Here is a 27,688-nt window from a genome sequence, read left to right on the forward strand (position 1 = left end):
TTCTGGCAAAGCTTGGTGGGGAGGGGACTGGGTGGTGGGTGCAGAGCTAGGGGAGGAGGCAGGGACAACAGGCGTAAGGGCCCTCCACAGGGTGGGGAGCAGAGAAAGTGTGTGTTGGCCAGGGAACTAGTCAGAAGGTTTGGCCACCACTGTAATCACACGTTGCCATTACCTCATTGTCCCTTGGCACTTGGGGACCTCCAGAGAGGGTCTGTTATTCTTACAACCAGAAAAACTGGCAGAGTCTGGCCACAGAGCGTGCCCCCTCACAGGCACTATTTCTGCTGCTGGAGACCAGGAATTCCTGCCGAGCGTGTTGGTGAGACAGTGTTGGGGCCTACTGTTTCATTTTATTTAAGGGAGGAACACATCTTCTGTAATGCACCATGTCTAGCACAGCCCTGCTGCCTGCACTCATGTCAGTAAATGCAATCATCAAACCAAAGCCCACCGTGTTTTACAGATAGCAAAGCACACAAATGTTAAGTAGCTGGTTCGGGGCCCACACTCCCAGTGCATGGCATGGCTGAGACTGCAGGCCACCCCAGCCCCACGGCCTTTACCAGAGTCCATCCATAAGTCTGGGTCCTGATAAGGGGCTTCTGTCAATTGTCAAAGAAACTGATGAGCAGACAAGAGCTGATCAGAACACAGAGGGAACAATGTACTGTTTGATGGGATGTTTTTAGTGACCACCCCTTTCGGGTCCTGCCCTGGGCTGAGCAGGCTGCAAGTCAGCAGGAGTGCCGTGTGTGTGTGCGCATGTGCACGTGGTGTGTACGCGTGATGGTGGAGTGAGGTGGGGCTAGTGTGGGGCCCTGAGGATGAGGAGAACTGGGCTCAGCCATACTCAGACTGCAGGGGACACTATGGATGTGATGAGCGGCCCTGGGAGCCAGAGCCCAGACCCATTGCCCTGATCTGGAGAGACCTGGGTCCAGAGTCGCGCAGGAGCACTGAGGCTGTCACCCAGCCCGTGTGAGCAGGAGTTTCATAAGTAAGCACTCAAATTTCTTAATACCCATCACAGACTTTTCAACAAATGTCTGTGGAATCGGATTGAACATTTGGACAAAGAGCTCTGATTATGAATTAGGATTTCAGTCCCAACTTGATCTCACATTCACTTCTTGCGTCTGAATAGTCTTGCTCCCAGATTTCTTCTGTTTCACCAGGAAGGAACAGGCTGGGCCCGCGAGCTCACTGTGGCTTGTAAGCCCTCCACTGGAGGCTGCGGGCCCCGGGCTGGGATCCTGTCTCTCACCCTCACAGGGCCCAGCACCAGGCCCGGCACTGGAGGAAGCCCTCTGATTTATTAGATGGGTGACCTCTTGCATGACCTCACTCTGACCTCCCCAAGTCTGTGGACTCGGTGTTGGCAGTGTCACTCACACACAGTGGGAAGAGGGTACGTGGGAAGTGGACGTCAGGGCCACCCCCACCCTGTTGTCACTGGTGATCCAGGTGTGGCTGTCACTCTTCAGGTCCCGCTCCGTTGATGCCCTGCTTTCCTGGGGAAACAGAATCCTGCTAGCCGTCACTTGGGGTCTCATGGAGCACTGTGAGGGGTCTGGAGCTCGGGGCCTGGGCTGCTGACGTAGGCTGGAATCATCTGCTGAGAACCGTCAGGGAAGAAGTGTGTGCGCCTCAGGCAAGAGCGGCAAGGCCTGGGGTTGCAGGTTACAGAGAGAGCAGGTCCTGACCAAGGTGTATGGAGATACTTGGAGTCCCAGGACAAACAGGAGGGTGGGGCACGTGGTGTCCCCAAAGCCCCGGAGAAGAGCGAGTTTTTGCTATGCTTTTGTCATGTCTGAATTATTTCATTAGAAAGAAATAGTTAGAGGTCTTCAACAAATAGTTACCGAATTCTATAGAAAAGAAGAGATGTCACCTCAGTTGCACACTATTAAGGGCCACAGAACATGAGGCAAGAGAGAGACTGGGGTCCTCAGCCCCCTCCTGGCCTGGCCACTGTTAGAGAGAGCCCCTGGCAGCTTGCAGGGAGGGTCCTTTCCCTCAGGGGCCGAGCCCGGTGGTGGAACTCAGCAGGCTCTGCTTCCCATCAGAGCAGCTCCCCAGCAAGTCCCCTGGTTCACTGACAGGCAGGTGTGGCTCAGAGAGGTGAGGATGCTCGAGGCTGAGCCAGGTGTCAAGCCAGCTGCATCTGACTCCAAAGCCCAGGTCCTCCCCACTGCCCCTCATTATATTTGGAAAGTGTAGTTCCAAATACGAGGCCTAAGGGCCCTAGAGGACCCACGGGCCTGACCTGGACAGCACCATGAATGTTCGACCCAGAGTTGCAAAGTCACACAGAGGAACCATCTTCCTCTTCTCTGCAGGGTCCAGGGAGGCGACTGGCAACTGGGGGCTGCTGGACCAGGTGGCAGCTCTGACTTGGGTGCAGACCCACATTGGAGCATTTGGCGGGGACCCTCGACGTGTGTCCCTGGCAGCAGATCGAGGCGGGGCTGACGTGGCCAGCCTCCACCTTCTCATGACGAGGACCACTGGCCCCAGGCTCTTCCGGAGGGCTCTGCTGATGGTGAGTGCCGCATCCTGTCTGCAGTCTGCTCTGAGGTGTTCACTTGGCTTCAATTGTTTGGTCTTCTCTTATCCTTTATGCCAAGCATGAATCTGCTGTAGTCATCTTTCCAGGTAGGAGTGGATCCAGAATGCTGAAGGGCCCCCTTAACTGTTTTCCAATCATATTCAAAGTGCTAAAAATTCCACGTGGAAGCTCTGTTTCCTGGGAGAGCCTCACTGGAGTTTAGTGTCCATGATGATAATGGTGATATTGGTGATGATGCTGATGGAGATGATGGTGATGATGAGATGATGATTATGATTAAAGTGATGGTGATGATGGTGATGATGGTGGTGATGGTGATGATGGTGGTGATGATGATGATGGTGATGGTGATAATGCTGTTGGTGATGAAGATGATGCTGTTGGTGATGAAGATGATGGCAATGATGGTGATAATGCTGATGATGCTGATGGTGATGATGCTGATGGCAATAATAATGATGATGGTGGTGATGATGCTGTGATGCTGATGGTGATGATGATGATGATGGTGGTGGTGATGATGATGGTGGTGGTGGTGGTGGTAGTGGTGTAATGATGCTGATTGTGATGACACTTTTGATGGAAGAAATAACCTGGTTGGTCACAGCATAAGCTCTGATGTCTCTTGTTCTGTCATTGATTTTTTCTAATTTCACTGAGCAACTAGTGTGAGCAAGTGGTGTGTGCTAGATGCTGGACTTGCCATGCCAACAATACTGTCCCGCTTCCCAGGTGGCTCAGGGTCCTGGGGCTGGGGGCACAGCAATTAAAGAGAGCCCCAAGCACAGGGGAAGGCACAGCGTGGGGGAGAGCTTCCCTGGAGAAGGAATGACCTGGTGACAGGCCAGGCCTGGGGGTGTCATAATGGGTAGTGATGTGGAGGCAGAGAAGCCGGATGGTCCTGCATGTCCCATGTTTCTTCCTGAGTGTGCCAGGTGATAGCAAGGGTTTTGCTCATTGGTTTGTCTGTTTCATTCCATGATCCAGCCATTTTGGTGGCACTGAGTACACTCCCAATTGTGTGACTATCACCATGATCCATTGCCAGAACTTTCTGTCCTCAAACAAGGCTCTGTACCTATTAAGCCACCCATTTAGCCCTGGGGACAGCTGTTCTAGTCTATGGATCTGCCTATTCTGAGTGCCCATTATTAGTGGAGCTGGCAGGATTTGTGTTTTTGTGCCCAGCTTTTTCCACTCAGCATGATGTCATCCAGGTTTGTCCACGTCATAGAAGGTGTCAGACTCTCCCGTGTTTAGGACTGAGTGATGCTGCACTGTGCAGACGTGCTGTGTTCTGTTGACCCTCCGTTCACTGTTAATAGGCCCCTGGCTGCTCCCACCTTCTGCTACGGTGGAGCACTGTGATGGGCATGGGTGCGCTGTCAAAGGCTTTCTAAGCAGGTGAGAGCAGGTGCTTACGGCTGCCCTTAGAGTGGCAGGAACATGAATGGGAGGAGCCATGTTGGGGGCAGAGAAGGTCATCGGGAGCCTGCAGAGGAACTCAGTTTAAGCCAAGGTGGAGAACAGCGAGACCCAGCCATGGGCCCAGTTCCTCACAGACCTGCTAGCAGTGCTAGGATCATGGCATTGCTCCCAGCCTTGCCCAGCCATAGGAGGGGAGAAGGGGCGTTGGCCATAACGGAGGCTGGGTCAGCACTGTCTCCCTTCCCAACAGAGAGACCCCACCCGCTATGCCCTCTCTCCTTTGGCAACAGGAGCATTTATAAGGCTCTGGATTCACTCCCCGTGGCGTGCCTGTGTAGGCAACTTCCTCTGATGGAGAGACTTTCTCCCCAACTCCTCTTTGCTCCCTGCTTGTCCCTTAGGAAAGCCTTCCAGACTTCTCCCTTAGACCCGGCCCCTTACATGACTCGTGCTGTGCAGCATCATCAGGATTTCCACTGGTAACTGACTGCTCTCGGTGCCCAGTCTGCCTCCTCACAAGGCTGAGCTCTGGCAGAGCAGGAGCCAGTGCCCCACTCTCTGCAGGGTCCAGGCACCTGCCTGCACACCTTACTGTGAGCAGGTGCTCCTGGGGACAGCGGGTGAGCAGGTGAACCAAGTGACCCGAGAGTGTCTGCGGGGGCCAGGGATCCACAGGCTAGCCCCGCTTCTCGCTCCAAGGCTAGCCCAGCTCCTCCACCGTCTTTGGGTCTCTTTCCTGTGAGTCTGGTTTTCTTCCTGTTTCTCTGAAGTTGCTCCATCCTAATGGAAGGAGGTTTGAGCACCAGCATCTTTCAGCTCCTGGTGTTGAAAGCTCAGCTTCCTCTTTGAGTTGATCCTGAAGAGACCCCTCCAGGGCCCACTCAGCAACAAGATACTCACTAGGACCCAGACGATGCCCAGATGTCTTCCAAAAGGCCTGGAAGGCAGATTTTTTTCTTTTTCAGGGTTTAGGTGTTTGGGGAATTTCAAAACTGAATCTGTTTTAACAAATGGCAGTATATTTAAAAATAAACCTTCCGTCTGTTTTACTCACTTGGAAGCAGTTTTTACAACTGTTCCCAGAAGTCCTTGGGATGCAAGTGAAATTATTTGGAATTGGGAGAACTGAAATACTTCGACATATTAGAAATTCTTAAATATGTTCTTTACCACAGAGGTTGGGGCAATGAATGCGAGCTGGCAGTTTGTTCTTGGGTAAAATCTGAAGTCTCTCTGCAAGTTCTTGGGGCTAGAACTATTAAAACATTAGTGGAGAAGCTCCTTTGATGGTGATTAATAACCCACATTTGTTTAACATATTTGAGTTCACAAACACTTTCATTATCTTATCTTGGATTCCTCACATTGATTGGCATGGGATCTTCATTTTATTTCCTATGTAGGGATAAGATTGCTGAGGCTCAGAGACATCTAGTGACCTGCCAAAGAACACATAGTAAAGAAACTAAAGCCGAATCCCATGTTTTCCCATTCCTAAGGACTTCTTTGGGAATTGAAGTTCTCTCAGGGTCTTAAGATGTGAGGGAAGAAGCCAGAACCAAGAATCAGAGGGGTGGACATTAAAATCCTGGCCTTGGAAAGAACTCTTCACCTGGCGTTTCTCACCTGTGACATTAGCATGGCATTTTCTCTCTGTGTCCTATGGGCTGGTGACATTGTCATAGCATCAGGTTCGCAAAGTGTCCCGGGAACCCAAGAAACCCAACCTCCCCTCCGTGGCAGGGAGCTGCCTCCAACTACAGGTGGCCCAGGACCTCCTACCTGCCCTGGCCAGGTGGAGGGAGAAAGGGGTGTGCTGGAAACCTGAGGCCCGGGCAAGCCTTAAGGGAGGAGAAAGGAGGAAGTGACTTCTAGGACCTAGGAACCACTCCCTGCCGTCCTCCTTCCTCAGAGTGAGCTCCTGGCCTCCAGGCAGCCTCCTGCACCTTTCCTCCTCTGTTTCTGTGGGAACTCCTCTGCAGCTCCCGGACTCTCGCCATGTGGAGAAAGGCCAACCTACCCCAGGCTTCTCTCCTCTGATTGTGGTCAGTGTGTCCAGCGTCTGATAGAAGATCCCTTCGGTGGTTCAGGGCTGAGCCAAAGGGCCTCCACATTTGTTTAACATATTTGAGTTCACAAAACAAAGAATCTCTCTCAAAGCAAAGAATCTCCCCTTAAGAAGAGACTTCTATTTAGCAGCTTTTAGGAATTCTGCTTGTTCTGCGTGTTTATGATTTTTCTCACATATCTGATTTTGACTATGGCGAGATGCTGGGAACCTTAGCGTTCCTTAGCACTTAGTAGGGAACCTGGTTCGAGGGAGGGTCCAGGCTGAGGCTGAGCTCCGCTGAGCAGATGGGGAGATGGAGCCGATGGCTGTGGCCTTCTTGCCCCATTGTCTGTGGATGTCACGGTGGGAGCGCTCTCCCCTGCTCATCAAAGTGGTCTCGTCAGTCATGGATTTGGTGCTCCCAGAAGCCTTTTAGAATAAGTCTGTTGAAGTTTTCTTTCCTTGTCTTTTCTCCCTAATACTCCTGCTGGTAATCTGAGTATCATTTCATGGAATCCATTGCTAATTTGGGGAAAAGAAAACCTGCAATGCCCTGCTGTTCAGCCTTGCATCACGAATCAGGCTGACAATCAGCCGTGGACACAGCAGTTTGGTTCCCTTCAGGCTTCTCCCCGGGTTTGAACAGTTTTGTAAAAGTCTGTGTGATCAGGTGGTCCTGGCTGGCCTGGGGAGCGTGCTCTGTCTCCTGGGGTGTTTTCTGGTTGTAAAGCCAGGGACGGGAGGCGAGTGGGCTTGGGACTTCACTGAGCTCTCTCCTCAGCTTCCATGCCTGGCCTGGTGGTTTTTAGGGTTTCTTTGAAGCTCCCACCTGCTGCGTCTTGGAGACCTAATAGCAAAGCAGCTTACAGACCAAAGAAGTTTCTTTCCTTCTTTCTCTTTCTCAAAAGCGTCCCCGAGCCATACCTAGACCTGCCCTCATACCTGAGTGGGAGCTCTGGGGAGGGGTCCAGGCAGCAGGGAGGAGCTGCAGAGGGAGGATGTGGTCCTGGGGGCCACACCCTCCCCTGGACACTGGTTACCAAGGGAACTGCACCTGATTTGCTTTTTCTTCTTTGTCTTTCTGGGCCATGCTGGTTTGTGTTTTTATCTATCATATCAATCTTATTATTTAGACAATGTTTTGGCTTTCAAAATCTTCTCTATGGCTCTGTTTTAGACTCTAAATCACTGGCATCTGTTCTTATCATTATGGTCCTTTCTCCTGACTCTGACTAAGCCATGGTCTCTTACTTCCTGAGTCGGAAGCTGACCTCATCACTTCTCATTCTGATCAATGTCAGATGTAAGCAATGAAGCTCCCTTACGGTTTTATCAACTCTTCCCCAGAAATTTTGCAAAGTAGCAATATTGTCATTTGTTTCTAAATATCTTATTTTTTTTTTTGCATTATTTTCTTCTTATCCAAAAGATTTTTTTAAAGAATTTAGATTCATAGAATTGTTATCCACCTTTTTGCAAATCGTTTCCACTTGTGTTGCCCCTGGTCATAGAGCACAGTGGAGGGACTCCACGCCCTGACGTCTGTAGCTTCCTCCGTGACTTGATGGGTTCCTGTTCATTGGCAGAAAAGGGGCCCAGTGTTATTACAGTCTGTACTCCTCTCCACTTCTGCTTGTTCAGTCTAGCAGTTTCTGAGACTCCAAATGGAATGATTGGTTTATACATCTATCCTCATAAGAGTGTCCTGATGTATTTTGAAGCTGTTTATCTTTTGAGTGACACAGGTTGCGAGCGTCCCACCTTCTCAGTGGATTGCTCCTTCTGTGACATCTGCCTTTGCCCTGGTGTAATTTAGATTCCATTTGCCTCAACATGAAACATGTTCGTTCATTTTCTCCATGAAAACTTTCCACCCCTTTGTTTCCAAAATCTCTTCATCTTTTGCTTTAAGCATATGTCAACTAGACAGTGAATGCTGGGATTTTAAAAATCCACCCTCCACATAGCAGCCAGGTGATCCCACAAACATGTGGAGATGCTATCACTCCCTTAGGTCCTTGGATGGCTTCCTGTTTCTCTGAGTAGGCCCTGCGCCCCTCCCTTCCCCTGGAGGGCCTGGGAGCCTGCAGGCCTGCTTCACCCACCCTATGCCCACACCCCCTCTCTCAGCACACTGCGCCCTTGCTACCCTACTGTCCTCTTGGTACCCTCAGCCTGCAGGAACTGCCTGCTGTCCCTGTCCCTAGATCTGTGCATGGCAGTTAGCTGCTCCTCTTCCAGGCCTCAGCTCGATGGCTGGGTCCACTGCTGGCCTCCCTCAGCATCCATCTAAAGAGACCCCATCCACTGGGCTCTGCTGTTTTCTGCATGTCCCTCCTCCTCATCAGAAAGCCTCCTGTTATGTGTGACATCAAGTTCCATGACATCAGAGGCCCCACTGGTCTTCCCTGATGTAGCCCGAGCACCTGGAGCAGTATGTATTTAGTAGGTGCCCAGGAATCATTTCTAGAAATTCTCAGAAGACCAAATAGCTCGCCTACCACCAGTGATGTACAGTTCTCCTGATGGTGGTGATGATTTTGCCTCCCTCACCCCACGCCCACCTTCCAGGGTGAAGAGACTCCACGGCTCCAGGGAGTCTGGCTGGGGCTGCCCTCAGGAAGCTGCAGAGCCCCTGAGAGAACTTTCCACTCACCGCCACCTGGAAGCTCCCACATTCAAGGCTTAAATATTTATTAGGCTTACTTTAATCAGGAATAAATACATGATTGAACAAAGTGTAATGCTCCCCACTTAGAACCCCCCTGGGGCTCCCCAATGCTCCAGTCACATCGCTCTCAACAGAAAATGACACAGAAGACGCTGTACAGACATTTGGAGTGCAGAGGCACCAGGCCTCCAGGTGAAAGTCGCTGTCCCGGGGGTCACGGGTGTCACGTTCCTTTCTCACGTGCTGGCTGGTGGCTTTGGATCAGCCGTGGGGGATTGTCAAGGAAGCCACAAATGCCTCCTTGTATGAATACCCTGGAATCTGGTGACACAGCAAATCATGTAAACACATATGCATGTACCACCAACATCATGAACTCACGTCCATGGACGCGCACGTGAGCAGAAGGGCCATGTGCACACGCCCCCTCCCCAGAGTCCCTGGAAGGGGAAGAGTGAGTCATGAGCCGTCTGCAGCCGTCTGCCTTCCTGGCAGGATCCGACTGTCTGGTTCAACGCTCCTTCTCCGCCTGTGTTTTCACCCGTCTCCTACAGCTATATAAGGCAAAATCAAGCCACTCAGGGCCTCCCCTCTGTCCTGGAGCTCGGTATTTGCACTCATGTGGATACCAGACCCTTCCTAGGATAAAATGTGGTGTGAGTCAACTCCTTAGAAGTGATCACTTTCCTTCTTTTAAGAACATCTGGCCTTTCTTCCTGCCACGTCCAGCAGCCCTAAGCTCCATGCAGATCCCTGGACACGGGTGCCCCGTCCCCTGCCCCAGTCCATCCCAGGCAGGCAGTCCATCTCTCCACGCGAGGCTGCTTTTACATTCCCTGCTTATCCACTCTCTCCCTGCCTCACTGTGAGCACCTCGCTGGGGGCGGGCTGAGTCACCCTTGTTTCCCTATTTGGTCCCCACCTCACACAGGACTTAACACAGCACCTTTTTACACAATTGTGAAGGAATCATTGGTTCGTTAACTCTGGCAAGGACCCCAGCAGCCAGAGAAGCTCTTTCTGTGCTGCAGACCCTGGCTGGGGCCCCTGGAAGGTGGTGAGTCCCAGGCCACCTCCCTTCCCCACCAGCTGCCGCCCTTGCCCCATGTCCCCTGCCTTCGTGGTGGACCCAGGAATCCACCAACTTCAGGCCGCGTGGCTTTGGTGCAGGAGAACGCCAACGTCTCCTCCTGGTGTGGAGGAGCTAGCAAGTCCGTCTACTGGGGTTTAGGGTCAGCGGGTCTCTTACAAGGGAGGAGGTGTCACTCCGTAGGTCTCCGTGGATGGCAGCGCGGCTCCCACCTGCTGCCCCCCTCCGCAGGCTGCGGTCCCCTCCACCTTCCACCTCCTTCTGCCAGTCGACTGAGGAACGCTTCCGGCGCAGTTTCTGGAAGAATTCCTCATCCTTCCCGTGCGTCACGTGCACATCCTTGTCTGCTGGGCTCTTTGAGACACTGTCCCATCATTGAGACTTGACATGTCCTGTGTCACAGCCCTGGTCAGACACGGAGGAGGGGTCCCTTTGGTCATGATGTGGATAGAGAAGGTGAGAGTTTGGGTCTCCTGATGGCTTCTCCTCGCTGGAAGATGTGGGTTGTCCAGGCGCCAGAAAATCCTGCCTTTTGCAAGATCCCAGGTGACAGTCAGAACCTCTGTGGCCTCGGGTGCGAGCCCGGGCATCTGCTGTGCCGCTAGTCTTCAAAGTACGGTGGCGACGAGAGCAGCGAGCTCTTCCTCTTGCTTCCACTGTACATCAGCGAGACGCTCTTCTTCTTCCGATCAAAGGGGCGGCTGTCATCCCCAGTCAGGGACAAGTAGGACGCGATGCTTTCCCGAAGGCCATAGCTGAAAAGGGACTCATCCACCCCAAGTGGGTTCCCTGCTCCCTCAGGGTCCTCCTGCAGTCTGTGAGTCAGAACAGGTGGCAGAGGACGGGAGAAAAGAGTAGGATATTGACAGAGAGGGGACAAGGGACAAAGAAAAGGAAAAGGAAGAAAAAAAGAGAGCCTAGTTAATATCCTTTTAGCTTCTTGTTCTAATTCTGGTTCTTACATTTGTTGGCTGTGAGATCTTGACAAACCACTCAACCTCTCTGATTACTGTTTTCTCCAGTGCCTGTAACTTCCAACTGTAAATCTAAGTGAATTTTTCTATAAGGAAGATCAGTTTTATTCATCTCCTAGCCAATTCTAATCTCTGATTTTCTTTGAACTTACCCATGGGATGAATTTTGATTTCTGTTCAATTTATAAGATAATCCACCAATCACAAATGATGGATATTCACCTCAAAATTTAATGGCTGGCAATGGAAAAAAAAAAAAAAAGACTAAATCAGTGGAAGATATTTTTTCTCTTAGCAAAACTGAGTCACCTCAGTTTTGTCATGTTTAAGTTCCATGAGTGAGTCTTAAATACTACTAAATGACACAGGTTGGCTCGTGCGTTAGTCTAGGACCTGTGCAATCGGGAAAGCAAGGCGGCGTCTCTGCTGGACAATGTCTTCTAGCTTTCAGCAGGGAGTCCTAAGGACAAGGGGACTGAGGGCTGTGGTGGGAGTGGCCAATGACACCAGGCTCTCCACACCGTGTCGGGCTCACATGCTCAGGGGACACCCACACACCTGGACGCTCTCTTCCAGTCGAAGGTCTTCTGGCGCAGGGTGACGGGGGAGCTGGAGGCCCTGGCTGCTGGGGCGGGCGTGCTCTGCGTCAGGCAGGGCGTGGTGAGCACACAGCACAGGCCATCAGCCACCTCTGCAGAGGGAAGCAGACAGGGTCAGGCCCAGGGAAGCCGTGGCCAGGGTGGAGTGCAGGCCTGAGCACCATCTGGTCCAGCTCCTGGCCCTTGGCATGGGAAATAAAGGCAGGGACTTGAAAGGGGTGTGGAAGGTAGTGGCCAGGCTGAGAGTCACACACCCAGTCCTTGGAGGGCTGCTAAGGTGCCCTGAATGTGCGGCACTCTTAGCTAGGCACAAGCAGCCAGAGGGGCTGGGGACCAGAAACCAGTGGAAGCTGGAGAGATAGCACCTCAGCTGTCCCTGAGAGTCAGCTTCACTCTGATGGTGAATCGACCTCTCTGAGCCCCAGTTTCCCTGACTACACAAGGAGAGCAATGAGGACAAGTGAGGACAGCTGGCAGGGCACCCAAGGAGGGCCAGGGCTGCACCTGGCAGCAGAATTCTCCTGTGCACAGAACAGGAAGCTGCTGATTCCCCAAAGTATACAGGAGGCTTTGGTAGTGCTCAAGTACATCTCCAAGGCAGGAAGGAGGGTAAAGAAAACAAGGGGGGAGGGAAGAGGGAGGAGAAGGGAGGAGGAGGGAGGAGGAGGGAGGAGGAGGGGGAGGAGAGGGGAGGAGGGAGGAGGAGGGGGGAGGAGGGAGGAGGAGGGAGGAGGGAGGAGGAGGGAGGAGGAGGGAGGAGGGAGGAGGAGGAAGGAGGAGGGAGGAGGAGGGAGGAGGAGGGAGGAGGAGGGAGGAGGAGGGAGGAGGAGGGAGGAGGAGGAGGGAGGAGGGAGGAGGAGGAGGGAGGAGGGAGGAGGAGGAGGGAGGAGGAGGAGGGGAGAGAAAGCCCCAGAGCATGGAAGACACTGAGGCAGGGAGAAGACAGGGAAAGGTAGAGCGGGCGATGAAAGCTTCGGAAAGATCCCTCTTCTAGCCCTGGAGTCTCATGCAGAAAGGGAAAGAAATTTAAGCAAGCCCCTTTGGCTGGTATGAAATGTCTAAGCCCGAGGGCCCATCTCTCCAGGTGCATTAAGGTGCAGGCTCCGTGGGTTCCAGAAGCCTCCCCTAGCCCATCATCAGAGACAGAGACAGAGATTCTGAGCAGCCTTATTTAGGCTGAGGATCCCAGTGCTTCCCTTGTCCTAGGGAGATGCCTGACCCCGAATGTGAGGCACTGCTGTGTCTCGGCCCTCAGCTGGCCCATGGTCAGAGTGCAGGAAGCAGGCCATGGCTCCGAGAGCCCTGCCCCCACCTGTGGGGCTCACAGCGGGGCCTGCCCAGAAACCAGTGGAAGCTGGAGGGACAGCACTTCGGCTGTCCCTGGCGGTGTCCCCGTGCCTGCTCCTGGCTTCCCCTGTGACTGCCCTGACCTCAGATGTCACCTACGTGGGTGCATGCAGGGATGTGAGGTGGACTGTGGGGTCAGCAGGAAGCCTGGTTGACTGTGCATCTAAAATAATTAGGGGGTGGAGTCCTAAGTGACCCCCCCAGCTCATGAAAGATAAAGCAAAGCCAGATCCAGAGCCCAGCAGGCAGGGCAGCCCTGCGGTGCCCCGCTTAGCCACGCTTAGGCAACTAACAGACGTGGAGGAGGAGAGGCGCGACACAGGAGGGACGCAGGAGCCCTGCTGAGCTGGTACCGCCTCTTCATCTCACCAAGGCCCCTCTCTGTGTGCAGTCAGTATCTTAGGCCCATTCTAGAGATGAAGAGGCTGAGGAGGCCATGGACACAGAATGGGGCCAAACCCTGTCTCATGGATTTGGGACCAGGTTCTCATTCCCAAGCAGGTCAATGTCCCTTAGGAGGAGAAGACAGATCTTCCTCGGCCTCCCAGAGGTGACACTGGTCTGGTTCACTCCCCTCTACACAGCTCTCTGGAGTGCTCCATCCTCTCACTCCTCGGGCACCGGAGACCCTGCTTTCAGGGTCCCCTGCTCCTGATGTCCCTGGCCATGTCTTAGAAGAGCACAGAAAACATCTTGTGTTTTCAGACCATTTCAGTTAATTGCAGAGGTGAGCCCATGGCTGCCAGCTGTCAACCGATGCTAGGGCCAGGGTCGTCTCTCTGGAAGGCACTTGCTCTTGACAGCCCTCCCTGTGGTGCAGCAGGCCGAGCGGGCGTGGTGTTCCTAGCCACAGTCTCTTGGCCTCCTGGTCTGTGAGAGCTTTGTTGGGGCAGCATTCATTTCATGTTTGCTTTTGTCTATGCAAAATTTATGGTCTGCACACCCCTTGATGATTGTTATTAAAAGCCAAATACCACGACCAACCTTCACTCCTACCCAGCACAATCGGCTGTTTCCAGGACGCCCTTCCTCTTTCATTTTGAACTAACTGCGAGGTTTTCGGGTATCACAGAGGCGATATTTGTAATCATTTATTTTGCATCTGCCACAGGCACCAGGCTGGGCTGCACATGGCACAAGAAAGATTATGCTTGATAATCATTCAGTCCCCTGCTGGGGCCACTGCCACCACCTTCCAGGAATGGGAAGCAGAGGAGGTGGGGCACTTGCTCCAGCCCCCCCCAGCCTGGGCCCCAGGGTGGGCCTGCCTCTCCCAGCAGCCACTGCTTCCATATCACCCGCCACTTTCTAGGCCAAGGATGTCACCCAAAGGCTGTGTGGGTTCCTTTCTCCTTGAAAAGGCCTTTGCTCTTCTGATTCAATACCCTGACTCCTAAAGAGTGCTGGCAAGGTTCCTCAGGGTGAAAGGTCAGGCACCTGAACCCAAGGGGAAGCCGCTAACAAAGTGAGAAGGGCTTCTTCCCTGGCTCCCCCCAGTAGGACAGAGCAAGAGAGGGGGGAGGAGCAGCCCCACTGGAGAAAAAGTGGGTACCCCTCAGTAAGTCCTCAAGGTCATGGCCATGTCCTCTCCTTAGCACCTCCAGAGAGTTGGGACAACTGGTGTCTGCATCGTGTGGGAAGAAAGTGGGGCAAAAAGAGGCAAATCTGCAGTCCCAGGTGGCCCAGCTCCCAGTGAGCAAGCCGAGCTGGAAATGATCACTGAGGTGCCAGGACCAGCTGTTGGAAACTCTGCAACTGTTTACAGTTGTTCCTTTGTCCAGGGGGCAGGTTCCAACTCCTGAGCCGGCATTCGGGACCTGCACAGCTGAATCCCACTTTCTGTCTTCTGACTCTGCACTGACCCATGACTCCATCAGAACTAACTATGCTTCTACCACCTTGGAAGATGCTCCCTGTCTTGGTCTCCCCGTCTAGCAAGCGATAAGCAAGTTAATAAAACAGATGCCTCATCCTTAGGATCTCTTTAGGAAACACAGACCAGCATGCGATCACCTAGGCCACACTGCACGATTATCAGAGTGCAAGGGAAAGGAACCCTGGAACACTGGGACAGGGAGGACTGGCCAACAAAGTCTCACTGCTAGGCTTCACCCCAGAGGTGGCCCATGTTGGCCTTGGAGGCTGAGGAGAAGGGACGACGAGTGGGACTTCAGAACCGAGTCCCCGAAAATGCAGGGCCACTGAAAGAAGTGCCAGCTGTCTGTGCCTGGGATACAGGAGCGAGCTGGATTGTGGGGCTATAGGTGGAGAGAGGGTGGATTTGAGATGAGGTGCATTGTACTTACTAGGACAAGGCTCAGAGGCTCTTGTACTCTGAGTTAACATGGTAAGAAGTCAGAATGGGCGGAAAGCAAGAAAAAAATCCCTGGCTTCTGTTGGGGAGCTAGGCCCACCGGAGGCTGTGAGGCCACAGCAGGCAGTGCAGAGGGGCCTCTCCTCCAGTCCCAACTGTTTCTTACCTGAGTAGTGGTTGACCAGGTCCTCCAGGCACTGGAAGGTGAGCCTCGGGGAGATGTAGTACCAGTTGTTTGGCAAGCGGAAGATGCGATAGTGCTTCACCTGCCTGTGTCTCACGGACAGGGAATAAAAACCTACAGGAGGGGAAGGACAGGTTAGTGGCTCTACGTGTTCCCTCCCAAGGGCAGCCAGCTGACTGGCTCCCCCCCCCCCCCAGAGGCACATAGCTGCTCACCCTGGGTCTACTGCAGTGACACTGGGAGGTGGCACCCTGTCAGGACCAGCAGCCCCTCCTGCCGTGGACCCCTCTGTTCAGATGTGGTTCCCAGTTTAGAGCCCAGGGCAGCTGTTATTTTAGCAGCCCCCTAATGCACTCAAGAAGGGTTCTTACTGTCAGCCTGGGTTTCCAGGCACAGAGGCCTAGTCCTCCTGCTCTGTGAGGTGAACGCTGTGGTGCTATCTTATCCATGTGACTCCTGAGGCCACCTTGACTGCTTAGAGTTCAGTTGCCACCTACAGATCCAGGCCGTGCAGACCCTGACTGCTTCCTAGTGTGCACTGAGGTGTTTGTGCCACTGCTTTCCTTCCTCGGCCGCTGTCCCACGGATAGGGTCCTTACAGCCAGGTCCCCTTTCCTCATCCCTACCCCCCTCTGAGTTAAGCTCGACTCCCTCAGGGATTGGAGCAAGTGGCAGTGCCTGGGTGTCCGCGAGCGTCTCTAAGAAACGTGTGAAAGGTGACATTTCTCCTTCAGCGTCACAGAGTGGCGACCAACACAGGCTGGTAAGAGGAGAAGCTCAGGCACGTACCAGCAGCCCTCTTAGCCTCAGCCCCCCAAATGGAGCATGAGAAATTGGACTTGGTTGATGTTTAAGGATCCCCCCTGCTCCATCTCCTGGGGGTCTAGGAGTGGAAAGTGCTCAAGAGGTGGCAAGAGGGGCAAGGAATGGGCATTTATCGAGTCTGTGTCCCAGGTGGGGGACTAAGCTACTTCCAGGCAACAGCTCCCTGACTCTCAGAAAGGGCCTGGGAGGTACTGTCCCCAAATATTTTCTAGATGGAGAAATAGAGGCTCAGACATCCTGAGTGAGCGTTCAGAGGCACCCAGCCTGGGATTGGCCGCTCTGGGGTGTAAACTTTGCTTTCAGCAAGCTCCTGGTCTGCCCTGGGGCACATAGTTACTCGTCAGCCCTGCCCTTTGAGTCACCCACTGTGAGACTTCTTGTTATTTCAACTGGAACTGGAAATTCAGTAAGCCAGTCCAGGGTAGTGCCTGAAAAATCATCAGAACTTTGCACCCCACCCCGCCCAGTGGGCAGAGCCTGCCACCCGAGCCCCACCCTGCCCCACTGCAGATCTGCTGGGGACCTGGATAACTGCAGATGTGCTGTGGCGCCCAGTGGGGGCTCCCTCCCCTGGCCATGCCGCAGGGCTCTGAGCTGGGTATCCTTCCTCAGGGGCCCAACACATATGCCATGTCTGGCCTCTGTTTGCCTTTGTTGTCCTCTGGTACCTTCAAGTATCTGACAAGAGTTGTTGTGGGACATTGGAATCCCCTATGTTCCATCTGTGATTCCCCCAAGCCAGGCTGTGCTCATCTTGGTGAAGGCTCCAGTGCCAGGTGGCCCCGGCCCTTGGTGGGTGCCTGGGAGATACTTAGATACTGCGTCTTTTCTTCCTTGACAGGAAGTGAACAAGAAGCAGGCTAAGAACTTGCCAGATCTTCGCTATTCGAATAGTTGCTATTACGATCACCAGTGGGGGAGCCCTATCCATCCAGGGTTTTGTTCCTGTGACATGAAGCTGTTACTATATCCAAGAACGGTGCTGTCCTTAATGCCTGACCTGAGGCTAAGAGAGAGAGAGAGTAATTCATGTCTGAAACTAGAACTTGGAACTCCTGCTCTGAACCACAGAAGGCGCCCTGCTGTCTGCTCAGTTGACGCAGGCAATTATGATGATAAAGGTCTGGTGAGCAGGCAAACAGGCACATGGGCTTGTCCCCTCTGAGAGGCGCAGAGAACACTGATCTCAAGGCCTTTCACACAGCAATGACACTACAAGAATTATTACACTGGAATCTCACCACCTTACAAGGGGAGGTTCTCTCCACTTCACAGATGAGAAATCTGAGTTCAGAGAAGTAAACCCCTGCAAGCCTCAGGGCTGATGTCTACAGGCTGGGCCATACCATTGTCCACTTCTGTGTGCCCAGCATGCTGCCCATGCCTGGGCTATGGTAGTACCCAGGGGTCACCTGCTCCCTGTTCCTGGGCCCCTAGCTATCATGCTGGCCTTGCTGCGGGCGGGTGGACGTGGCTGCAAGGAGCTAACCACCTACACCCATGTGCACACGTAGGCAGGAGGGGCAGCCAGGAGTCGGGCCTGCCTGTCTGAGCCGGGCACGGAGAGACGGGCTGCTCACCTTTCTTGGTCTCGCTCTCTCTGATCATGAAGGAGCCGACCTTTGTGTCTGGCAGCTGCAGCAGCTCCTCCGCCTTCTCCCTGCCCAGCCCTTCGAACAGCCACCTGAGACACAGGAGGACAGCTGTGAGTGACCTGCATGTGCCCTGCCCACAGAACCTAGAGACAGCTAAGACCGAATGTGAAGTTGAAGTCCACGTACTGTGAGGATGATGGGTGTCAAAGAGGAGGGACATCAGCTATTCATTCACTCATTATTCTTTCCTTCATTCATGCTTCTATGTTCTATATTTCATATAAAGTTCCCAAGTGCCTATCGCTGGCCAGGGGTTAGCCTGGACAATGATCCAGGAAGCATGGGACCTCTCAGCCTGTCCCTCCAATGCTTGCTGGCATGTGCACCATATGTAATGTGTAGCACGTGCCGTTATACAGGGTCCTCTGTGGCTGTGGCAGTCTGCCTTCCATGTACCACCTTGTACTCCGCGATAGCCACCCTCCCTGTGCCCTTGTCTTGTGGGTTTCATGGTGACATCCAGGAGGTTGGGCTTGGCATATGCTTGTGAGTAAGAAGGAAGAGACGAGAGGTGGCCCGTGGAGGCCCCACAAACAAACCCTGCTGTGCCTCCATCTGATCTCCAGCACCCTCCATTCTCACGCGTTCAGACACTCGTCATCGCGCCAGGGGCTTCCTGTGTTCCTTGCTTTTTGCACCAAACAGTAAGACACGGTGGTGGCACTCTGGTAGCTCACTTTTGGAGTGGGGGTTTCGCACCCACAGGAGACCTGATGCTCTTGAGTCCTCCTGGGAAGCTTCTCTGGGCACAAAGGAATCTGTGTTCCAGGTGAGCGGGCTCTTTGCAGACCAGGTTCTGCCAGACCTCAGCTGGGCAGAAAGTGTCTCGTTTGCATGTGGCTGGGGCACATGCAGACACAACTCCCATCTCTCAGGTCCAGATCGGTGTGTGCTGTAGCAGGCGTTGGTGTGCTACTGTCTCGGAAGGCTTTAACGTTCTCCAGGGCACAGGAGCAGATCCAGGTCAGCAAAGCCTGTCTGTCGTCTGAGTGCCCTGAGCGCCAGGTGGGAAGACCCATAGGCTCTGTTTGTTCATGTATGTGCTCGTCACTGTGGTCACTTTTGCTGCTGGGATCATGATCATGCTGTATTTGGCCAAATATTTCAACTATTCCCTTAGTTCTGCACAGTGCATAAAGTACTAATTATTTTAGTGTATGCAACAAATACTCATTTATTCAAGTTCTTACACAAAAGTCTACTTAGAAAGGGGAGGACAACAGACGAGGAACAGCAGCCACATAGGAATACTCACTGTATTTGTATGTTACACTATGTTAAGCACTTTAACCCTAATCCTCACCTCAACTCTCTGAAACAGGGACATTATCCTGCTCACAGATGAGGATGCTAAAAGTCAGAATGATGAAGTAACTTGTACACGTTACCATATCAGTGATTGAGAGAGTAAAATTAGAATACATTTTTCTGGGACATGCAATTCCACAGCCTCTATACTTCACTGTCCTTTTATCTGTTCTGTATTTTAAGAAATGTCAATGCATCAACTAGATTAGTTGTCCTGTAGGGTCCTGTAGGTTGTTTGTCTGGGTTCCCACCACCCCGGCCCCTGCCAGCTTCAGTCCCACATCTTCAACATGAAGTGTCAAGGTGCATTTGCTAAGGAATGAATGGATCAAAGACCAGCCCCTGATGTGGAAGTGTGACTTGGGTTTCTTTCAGAAAGTGACTCTTGTATTCAGTTTCATCAGCCTCAATATGGAAGTGTTTTCTGTATTTGTGATCAAGATCATCAATACTGAAATCAATGTACTCAATTCCAGTCTTCAGAGTATTTGTGTGGTCATCTCTGTTTCACTAGATGGGCGTGTGGCTCTGGACAAGAAGCTATTTCATATTTGTACAGTGGTCTTTCATTCCTTCTTTCCTTCCTGTTTTTTCTACGCTGAGCACTTCTTGGCTGAGGTCTGACCTTGCTAATTTGAGAGGTGAGAAGACAGTGGCTGGATGAGGTTAGGTAACTCCCAAGGCCCTTTCCCTAGAAGGAAGGAGCCAGGATGTGAGTCCAGGTGTGCTACGCCGCAGAGCCACCAGGGGCTGCCCCAGCCACCCCTGCACCACTGCAGGAGGAAATACTGCTTCCCTCTGCCACGTCCGGGGTCTCCATGATCCTCTTCTGTTTGGCTCGTCTGCTCCTCTGGTGGGTGTGTGGGCATGTCGGGCAGGGAGCACTCTGTGCCTCTGGATGTGGAGTTGAGGAGAATGTGGCTCTTTGCAGAGTCTCGCTGTGAAGTCTGGCATTGCTGCAGGAACTACTTGGAAATTAGCCTTCTCGTTTTCCCAACAGCCCTGCACTTGGGTCATGGTATTACATGTCACTATTACCATCATTCTGTGTTGCACTTTCTTTTCGACAACTAATGATTTCAGAAACCTAAGCAGCCTATGCTCCCTCACCTGGGCAGAAAGTGACAGAGGCAGGACTTGAACCTAGATGGCTTGAGCTGCTCCACCTCCCTGCCTCCGGTGGTAGGGCACTCGGAGTGTCGGTGCTGAGCAGCAGCAGCACCTCATTCCAGCTGAACAGCCCAGCTCCCTCATTTCACTCCAGGGAACCTGAGTGCCCAGGTGGAAGGGATGGGTCCCAATCTGCATCATTCCTGAGGGGCAGAGATGGGGGGTGGTGCCCTTCTTGACCCAGTGTCTTCCTTGCCACTGCACCATGCTGGACTCCCTGCCTGCCACCTCCTGAGCCACCCGCATAGGCAGCATGATGTTTAATGGTGACGAATGTACTCACCCGTGGTAAACTCTGGCCACACAGATTCCCGGGATATAACTCTCCCGACCAGTGCTAAGAGAAATGGCTTTCCACCAGCCTCCTTCACTGTCAGAACAGAAAGACAAGATCAGGATGGGTAAATGGACAAGTGAACAGGATCAGCAGAATTACCCCCTGGCAGTTGGGGACAGTTCTCTTCTAAGATCTGCCATTGCCCAGATGGACCAGAATTTCTCAATTTGGAATTTGAGTGCTTAGTGGGTGCAGGCATGCATTCATGCATGTGTGTGTGTGCACACGCACACACACATGCAACAGACACTCCCATTCAAGCTAGCAGCTAGCTTGGAAGCATTCCCACTTAATAGAAAAAGCCACCTTCAGGGATCAGCAGCTGATGTTCTCAACTGCTATGCTATAGTTGGAGGCTCTTTAAAACCAGTGCTTACTGGTTTGATTTGTACCCTGAAATATAACCAAAGACATTCTGTGTGTCTATATCAATGAGGATCCAAAGAAAATAGAGTTAGAGTCCCTGTTTGTCCTACAGACTGTTTGGCATCACTCTGAAGAGACAACAGGAATAGGAGGCAATGCTGTCATCAAAGTGTTTTCAGACCCTGGGTCTCTCTGCCCAGCTTGTGCTGGCACAGGATTACTGCACATGTGGCGGGGGATGAGGCCAATACGAGAAGCAGAATTGGGATCATAAAAGTCTCAAAGCCTAGTTATAAACAATTCGATTTTAGCCAGCAGTCCATGGGGAGCCATTGAAGGTTTCAGAGCCCAGCAACGTAAGGGGTAGGGTTGCAGTGTGGGCCAGACTTCTCACCCCACAGTAGGATCAGGGCCCATGTGGAACTGGACGAGTATAGCTAAAAATCTAGTGCTTCCTCTCCAAACTGAGGTTCTCCTGTTTTGAGGATTATAAAAGTTTTGGAAAGCTAACTCACTCAGAAATCACACGCAGTTTCTCCCCACGGCGGAATATTGGGGGGCTGATGTCAGGAGATGGGTAGTCACTCAGCACCGCAAGGAAGTCACTCTCCAGTCCTAGGAAATGAAGCAGAGGGGCGTTCGGATTCACAGGAAGGAAGCGCAGCCCCGGCAGTCGGTGGGGACCTGCCCAGCTGCTGCGGGTTTCCCTGGAGACACCTCCTCCTGCACCCAGGTGCCCAGGGGCCCCGGTAGAGGGTGGTGCAGTGCTGGAGGACCCCTGAGGCCAGCCACACGCCCCTGTTCTCAGGCCTGCCTTGGCCCCAGTGTTCTCATCTGAGAAATGGGGATCCAGAGCCTGTGAGCTGAAGTCAGAGCTGGCTTCAGGGTCTGTCCCAGGCCTCCATCTCTCCATCTTTACAACAAGCCCCATCTCTGTTCTGGGGCCCCTCTGAGATGAGATAAAAGAGTGAGGCACCATCCTCACCACGGATGACAGAATGCTAGCAAACATCCCTTCTTGTTGCTGTGGCCCCAGCCGCCCAACCTGGCCTTGTGTGTCTCAGATCTGTGACATGTGAGTGTCAGGGGGTGAGGACAGATGAGTTCTGAGGACCCTCCAGACCAAGCGGCTATTAATCTAGAGGCTGCAGAACACTTCTTCCTTACAGAGTGTGGGCCCCTATGTGGGCGATCTCATTAATAGTGACTTTTGTTGGGGGTGGGCGTGGTGGAAGAAAAAACAAAGGACCTTTTATTATGTGTATATTGAAAATAATTTTAGTAAATTTTGGAAAGGAAAAGAATGCTATTTGGTTCATGTAAGCACAACTTTCTCTGGAGATGTGGTGATAAGACAGGAATTTCCTTTCTGATGCTAGCGGTATCTGCTTTACATACTTATTGGTTCGCCATAGATCACATGCATTATACCCAGGGTGAGACGGGTACATTTTGGGGAAATGATATGGCTTGCAAAGCAGCAGCAGCCATAACTGCTGTGGCTGCTGTCACTCCACCTGCTGGCTAGGCAGCCAAACTCTTAGATCTGGTGACGACTTTATTCATTCATTTGGAAGCTATTTAGTGAGCATGGACATGAGCCAAGCATCTATGGGAAAGGCAACCCTTGTCCTCAAAAGGGGCTCACGGTCTAGAAAGCACACCCGCAATCATGGGAGGAGCCATTCCTGTTCCCTCACCCCAGGAATTTCTGGAGAAATCCCAGCACTCAGTTGTGCAGGCTGGGAGCCAATGCAGGCCACTTTCAGGATCCAGACACCCTGCTGAGCACCCGCTCCCTACCTCCTACAATGCACGGATCCTATAGCCTCCAACTCTTAAATCTCATGGACAGACTGAGTCAAAGGAGGCTGAGCTCAAGGATGAGTAAGAAGGGTAAACAGGGCTTCCAGGACAGGGTTTGGTCATCAACTGATAAATGAATCAGGAGGAAGTCATCGCAGTGGAACATACGCTCAACTGTGCTGCTCATTTGAGGAAAGCAAGTCATTGACAATAAACTGCGTAAAAGTAAGAGTTCCTGTGTGTGAGATGGAAACCAAATGTGACCTTTGGTGTTCTTGCGACCCTTGGAGGAAGGTCAGGGCTCCTAGGAAGCAGCAGGGTCTGGCCACAGAGAAGTGACCTGTTGAGGCCTCTGGCCCATCTTATATCAAGCCTGGCCTGAGCCCCAGGGATTCTCCCTCACATGTTGCTTCTTTGGATTCAGAAAGGGGTCCTTCCCTTGTACTGTCCAGACACACCCCAGGAGTCCTGAGTTCTAATAAGGGGTGGGGATGGATTTGGTGAGGCATGAAGCTTGTGCAGACTTGGAGTTCCTCCAGACTTGAAACTCCAAATGCAAAACGAGGCACAGGACTTGGAGGGGGTTGTGCTGGGGAGGGTCCAACAGCACTGGATCTGCTCGGCTTTCTGGCAAATCTGCCTGGACTCTAAGGCCAACTGTACTGAGGTGAAGTGACTGAGTGTGGACACACCCTTCTGTCTTGGCCCCGAGTTTCCTAGTCTGGAAAATGGCAGGTTAGAAATGCCTTCAAGATGGAAACGCTTCTTCCTGGTCTGATGATGACTGAATCTGAAAGGACCATTTACTAACCAAGCCGCTGTGGCTTAGGTGCCAGGCTCGCCAGGCTCCTTGGGCCTCAGAGCCTCCGTGTGGGCTGTGCCCTCTGCCTGCTACACAGGTGCCCCCTCCCCCTCCCTTCCCCACCTGTAGCCTCCCCAGAGAGGGCTCAGCCTCTCAAGGATCCATACCCACTCTCTGCTCTCAAGGATCCATACCCACTCTCTGCTCTCATGGATCCATACCCACTCTCTGGCATTTCCTCTGAAGTCAAGATACCAGGTTGCATTTTAATGTTTGTGTGACTATCAGGGCAATGTCCATCTCCCCACCTGGCAATGCATTTCAGGGAAAGCCCATGTGGCTTCTGAGTCTTGCAGCCCTGAGCCCCTTCAGGGTTGCTCAAGGCAGGCGTATTGAATGCAGACGTGGAGCGAACTCTGTGCACTGTGTCCTCAAGGATGGCCTTTGGGCTGTATTTTAAAGCTGGTCCAGAAGAAAGGGGACTATACTGTGGCTTGAAGCAGGGTGAGCAGCCTTCCCAAAGCCCCTTGTGAAAAATGAGCATTGAAATGAGAGTCCCTGGACACGAAACCTGGGGCAAGAATGGAGCCTTGAGGTGCAGCCTGCGGCAGGAGGGACAAGGAGCTGGCAGTTTGGATGTGTGGTTCAAGAAATGAAAATGACCATCCCTGGTAATGTTAAAAACAAGACCTAACAGAAACAAGAACCAGAGCAAAATCCCAGTATAACCAATTGTTCCAGTGGAGGAAAAGGGGCTCATGGGGTAGTAAGTTTCAGTTTTGCAATGGCGAAGAGAGGTTTCCTGTGGAATTTCCACAGCAGGGATGTTTTTGTATCTATAACGTTTAAATATCACTGAGGCAACCTTGTGTTTGGGCTTTCGTTTAAAGATTAGATAGCTTCTACCTGGTCCTTTGCACGGGACGTGACATCCCCTTTACCATCAGCATTAGAGAAACAGGACAAAGGCGTCGGCCAGGACTGAAGCCTGGTGTGCCCTCTATGGGGGCATGGTGGCCTTTCTGAGCAAGTGCTTGTGCCAGGGTCCCTTCTAAGTCTTGTCTGAGCTTTGGTCCCCACAGTGAAATAAATACAAGGTAGGATATTTCCCTTTGCTGCTCAAGTTCAAACACATTCAGTACTTCTGGAGCCCTTGGCATTAAGGACAGCCGCCCATTCAAACCAGACTAGATCAATGAGCTACACAGAGAGAGGCTGGAAGAAGCGGGTGGGATTATCGCAGTCTTAAGGAAACAAATTAAGTGTAGAAATGTGTGCTGAGCAGGAAAGAAATCCAGGGAGAATTTTCAGAAGAGCTTTATGGAAAGAGAATGGGCTTCGAAATAATCAGACCTGGCTTAAATCCACCTCTACCACTTAATAGCTCTGCGATTTGGGGACAGATTTATTTTTAATGAATCTGGCCTTGATTTCTTCATGTATGAAAATGAGAAATATCAAGATCTGTCTCCTGTGGTGGGGCCAAGGTCCATGGTGCTTCACAGTGACTGGCAGGGCCTGCCCCAGTGGGTGACATCCAGTGCCCCTTTCCTGCATGGCAGGTTAGCATCCCACTATCCATGACCAGTTGCAGCCAGTAGTGTTGCAAATTTTGCCACCATCTAGTAGTACCAGTGAATCTGCTCTATGTCCTCTCATCATCTAAACACAAACTGTATTTGTGAGCACAGAAGATGAAATTCAGAATACCAAATATTTGCTGATAGCTCAGCTCAAGAATGAGTGATGTTGAACAGAATGTACAAAAGTATAAAATAGGAAATGAGCCCAGAAAAGGAAGGGGCCCCCTGGCAGAACTTACTGGCCATAATTATTACTTAGTCAAATACAGACAGGCCTCTTTTGCATTATTCTTTGGAGTGTCTGGACCATTTTCCTTTCCAAGGCTGAAAACATTCTTAGTAGCTTTCATTTTTAACTGTGTGGCAAACTCTCCATTCCTGCCTTCCAGTACTCCACCCAGCCCTACACAACACATGTTCTTATTCGAAGGGAAGAATCCAAAGCTGGGAGAGCTCTTGTAAAGTGTCCAGGGAGAGCAAGAGGATTCCCAAGCCCGTGGTCACCCCATGAAGTCACATGGCACTCCTAGGCACCTAATATCCAGGGTCTTCCAATTTTCTGAAAATATCAGGATGAAGGCCACTCCAAATGAGTCCTTGGGCCTGGCACAAGCTGTAAGAGCCGCTGGTAGGCTGGGAGCTGAATGGCCCACTGATTTTAGCTTCTGGTTTTACACTCCCTTGAGTCATGCCCAAACTCGGGGACTCCTGCCGTATCACAGCAGGTCTGACTTTCAGTAACTTTTTCAGGAAATCACACACATGCAAGAACCAATCATATAGAGCTCAGCAGAGCCTAGCCTGACGGAAGGTCTGCAGGTTGCGGGTCACTAAGAACTATAGGCTGAGTTCCTCTAAGTTTCTCTTTTTACCCAAACCTTGGTTTCTCCATGTGTTAGTGGACAGAGTAGAAGCAGTCAGACTAAAAGCCACCAGGGGTCAGTTCCCATTCTCTTAGGACTCAGAGGGAGCTGGCCAGAACATAAGGATGGAATTGTCTGTGCTCCAGGGCCCCAGAATGTGTTCCTTATGAGAACTCAGAGCTCCCCACATGTCAGTGGCTTTCAGCCCTCCTTGCTCTTTCTCATTTCCATCCCGGGGCCCAGCAGTGGGACCAGGTGGTACAATTCTGTAGCGAGCCACACTGGGCTGGTGCTGTGATGTGTTTCCAATCCAGTCCTCCCCCGCCCTGTGGTGCTGACAGACTGTAGCTGTCTCATGGCGGATGTCAGGAAAGACAGGTGGAGTGGTCCAGAGACTGGACTTGTAGTTGCATGCCAGTGTCAAACTCAGGTCAGCTCATGGTGGAGCACCAGGGCTGCACTCTGGCCACTGGGCTTTCCTTTGTCATGGTCAAGTGCCACTTCTACTACTAGGGACCTAATGACATTTTTCTTAATATTAATTCACTTAAAACAACTGTAGTCCTGTTCTAAGCAATGTGGAATCATGGATTTGATGAGTTAGCCATGTTTTTATGATATTCACTAAATGTATAGTGATATAAAATTTGAATGATCACATTTTTCCTAAACTATGTCATGGTCCAGCAGGTGCATGAGATCCAAATAGGAAAGAGAAATCTACTTTGAGATCTGATGCAGGTGCCTCATCCACAGGATCCCTCAAGAAGGCATGTGAGGGTCTCTGTTATTAAATCTGGTGACCAGGCATATTCCCCCAGCTCTAGATTGCCCAGCCTTTCTCAGCTCACAGGCCTCCTTAAAGCTGGTCCTCCCAGAATGTGATGTGTTGGTAAAGAGAAGCGCTGGATTCAGGGCCCCTGCTTTGCAGTTCTGCCTCCCTTTTTGAACTGGAGTGACTCAGGTGAGTCACTTAACCTTCAGTTTAAGGTTAAGTTTCTTCAACTGCCTCAGTTTCTTCAACTGCAAGTTGGAGAGGATGCTCTTGATGTTGCAGGGGGGCTATTATGAGAACTTAAGAGTTCATATATGTAAATTCACATTCCGCTGTAATATGTAACTGTGTATGTAATGTGTAGTTCATGTGCACAGAGAGCTTAGGCCTGTGTGTGGCATACGGCAAGCACGTGCCATTCTGTAACTATTCCTGTTTTATAGTGAGGACCTAGAGTCACTGTGATGAGAAGCTCACTCCTCATCTCTTGCTGTGTGATGGTGCAGAGGCAGGACTAAAAGCTGCTCTGAGGTCCACCAGTTTTAGGGGTCCTGAGATTTGCCAGGGAACCAGAAATAATTCAGCTTACGGCTACTGCCTATCACCATGAGTCTGATTAGTAGGTCTGGGGTGGAGCCAGGATCTGCCTATAACTTCTTCCCAGGGGTTCCTAATGCAGGTGGTCTGAGGGCCCCACTGAGAAGGGCCAGGCTGGGTCTTGAGGTTTCTCTCTCCTCCCTCCCCCGCCCACCCCACACCTTTTTTCCAGGCAGTCACGTAAATGCACCACCTGGTATATGGGTTCCACCCTGGCATAGCATTGGGTCACCTGGCCACCTCTGCGTAAAATGTGATTGCAGACAGGGTGATAAGCAGGGAAGAGACAAAGAACAGAACTGGTTGCACCGAGGGACGGAACTGTCACTATGAGATGGAAACTTGCTGTTCCCTGCAAACCTGGGAGTTTCCTGG

General features: G+C 51.9%; 2 protein-coding genes across 3 annotated transcripts in view; one reads left to right on the top strand and one right to left on the bottom strand.

Annotated features, from left to right (window-relative positions):
- Tg (thyroglobulin) overlaps positions 1-27,688 on the top strand; it is a 211,779-nt gene that overhangs the window by 121,747 nt on the left and 62,344 nt on the right. Inside the window, exon 41 of the mRNA XM_076835902.2 lies at positions 2,340-2,542. Within this exon, the coding sequence (XP_076692017.2) occupies positions 2,340-2,542 (203 nt within the window). The remainder of the gene's footprint in view (positions 1-2,339; positions 2,543-27,688) is intronic.
- Sla (Src like adaptor) overlaps positions 9,923-27,688 on the bottom strand; it is a 32,352-nt gene continuing 14,586 nt past the window's right edge. For both annotated transcript variants that reach the window (XM_076835982.2, XM_076835981.2), the window contains 6 exons: positions 21,403-21,502; positions 20,468-20,554; positions 17,632-17,735; positions 15,209-15,340; positions 11,341-11,473; positions 9,923-10,623 (listed from right to left, as the gene is read on the bottom strand). In XM_076835982.2, coding sequence (XP_076692097.2) covers positions 10,410-10,623; positions 11,341-11,473; positions 15,209-15,340; positions 17,632-17,735; positions 20,468-20,554; positions 21,403-21,502 — 770 coding nt within the window. In that variant the 3' untranslated portion in view covers positions 9,923-10,409. The remainder of the gene's footprint in view (positions 10,624-11,340; positions 11,474-15,208; positions 15,341-17,631; positions 17,736-20,467; positions 20,555-21,402; positions 21,503-27,688) is intronic.

The sequence above is a fragment of the Callospermophilus lateralis genome, chromosome 16 (assembly GCF_048772815.1).
Source record: "Callospermophilus lateralis isolate mCalLat2 chromosome 16, mCalLat2.hap1, whole genome shotgun sequence".
In the NCBI taxonomy this organism is placed as follows: domain Eukaryota; kingdom Metazoa; phylum Chordata; class Mammalia; order Rodentia; family Sciuridae; genus Callospermophilus; species Callospermophilus lateralis.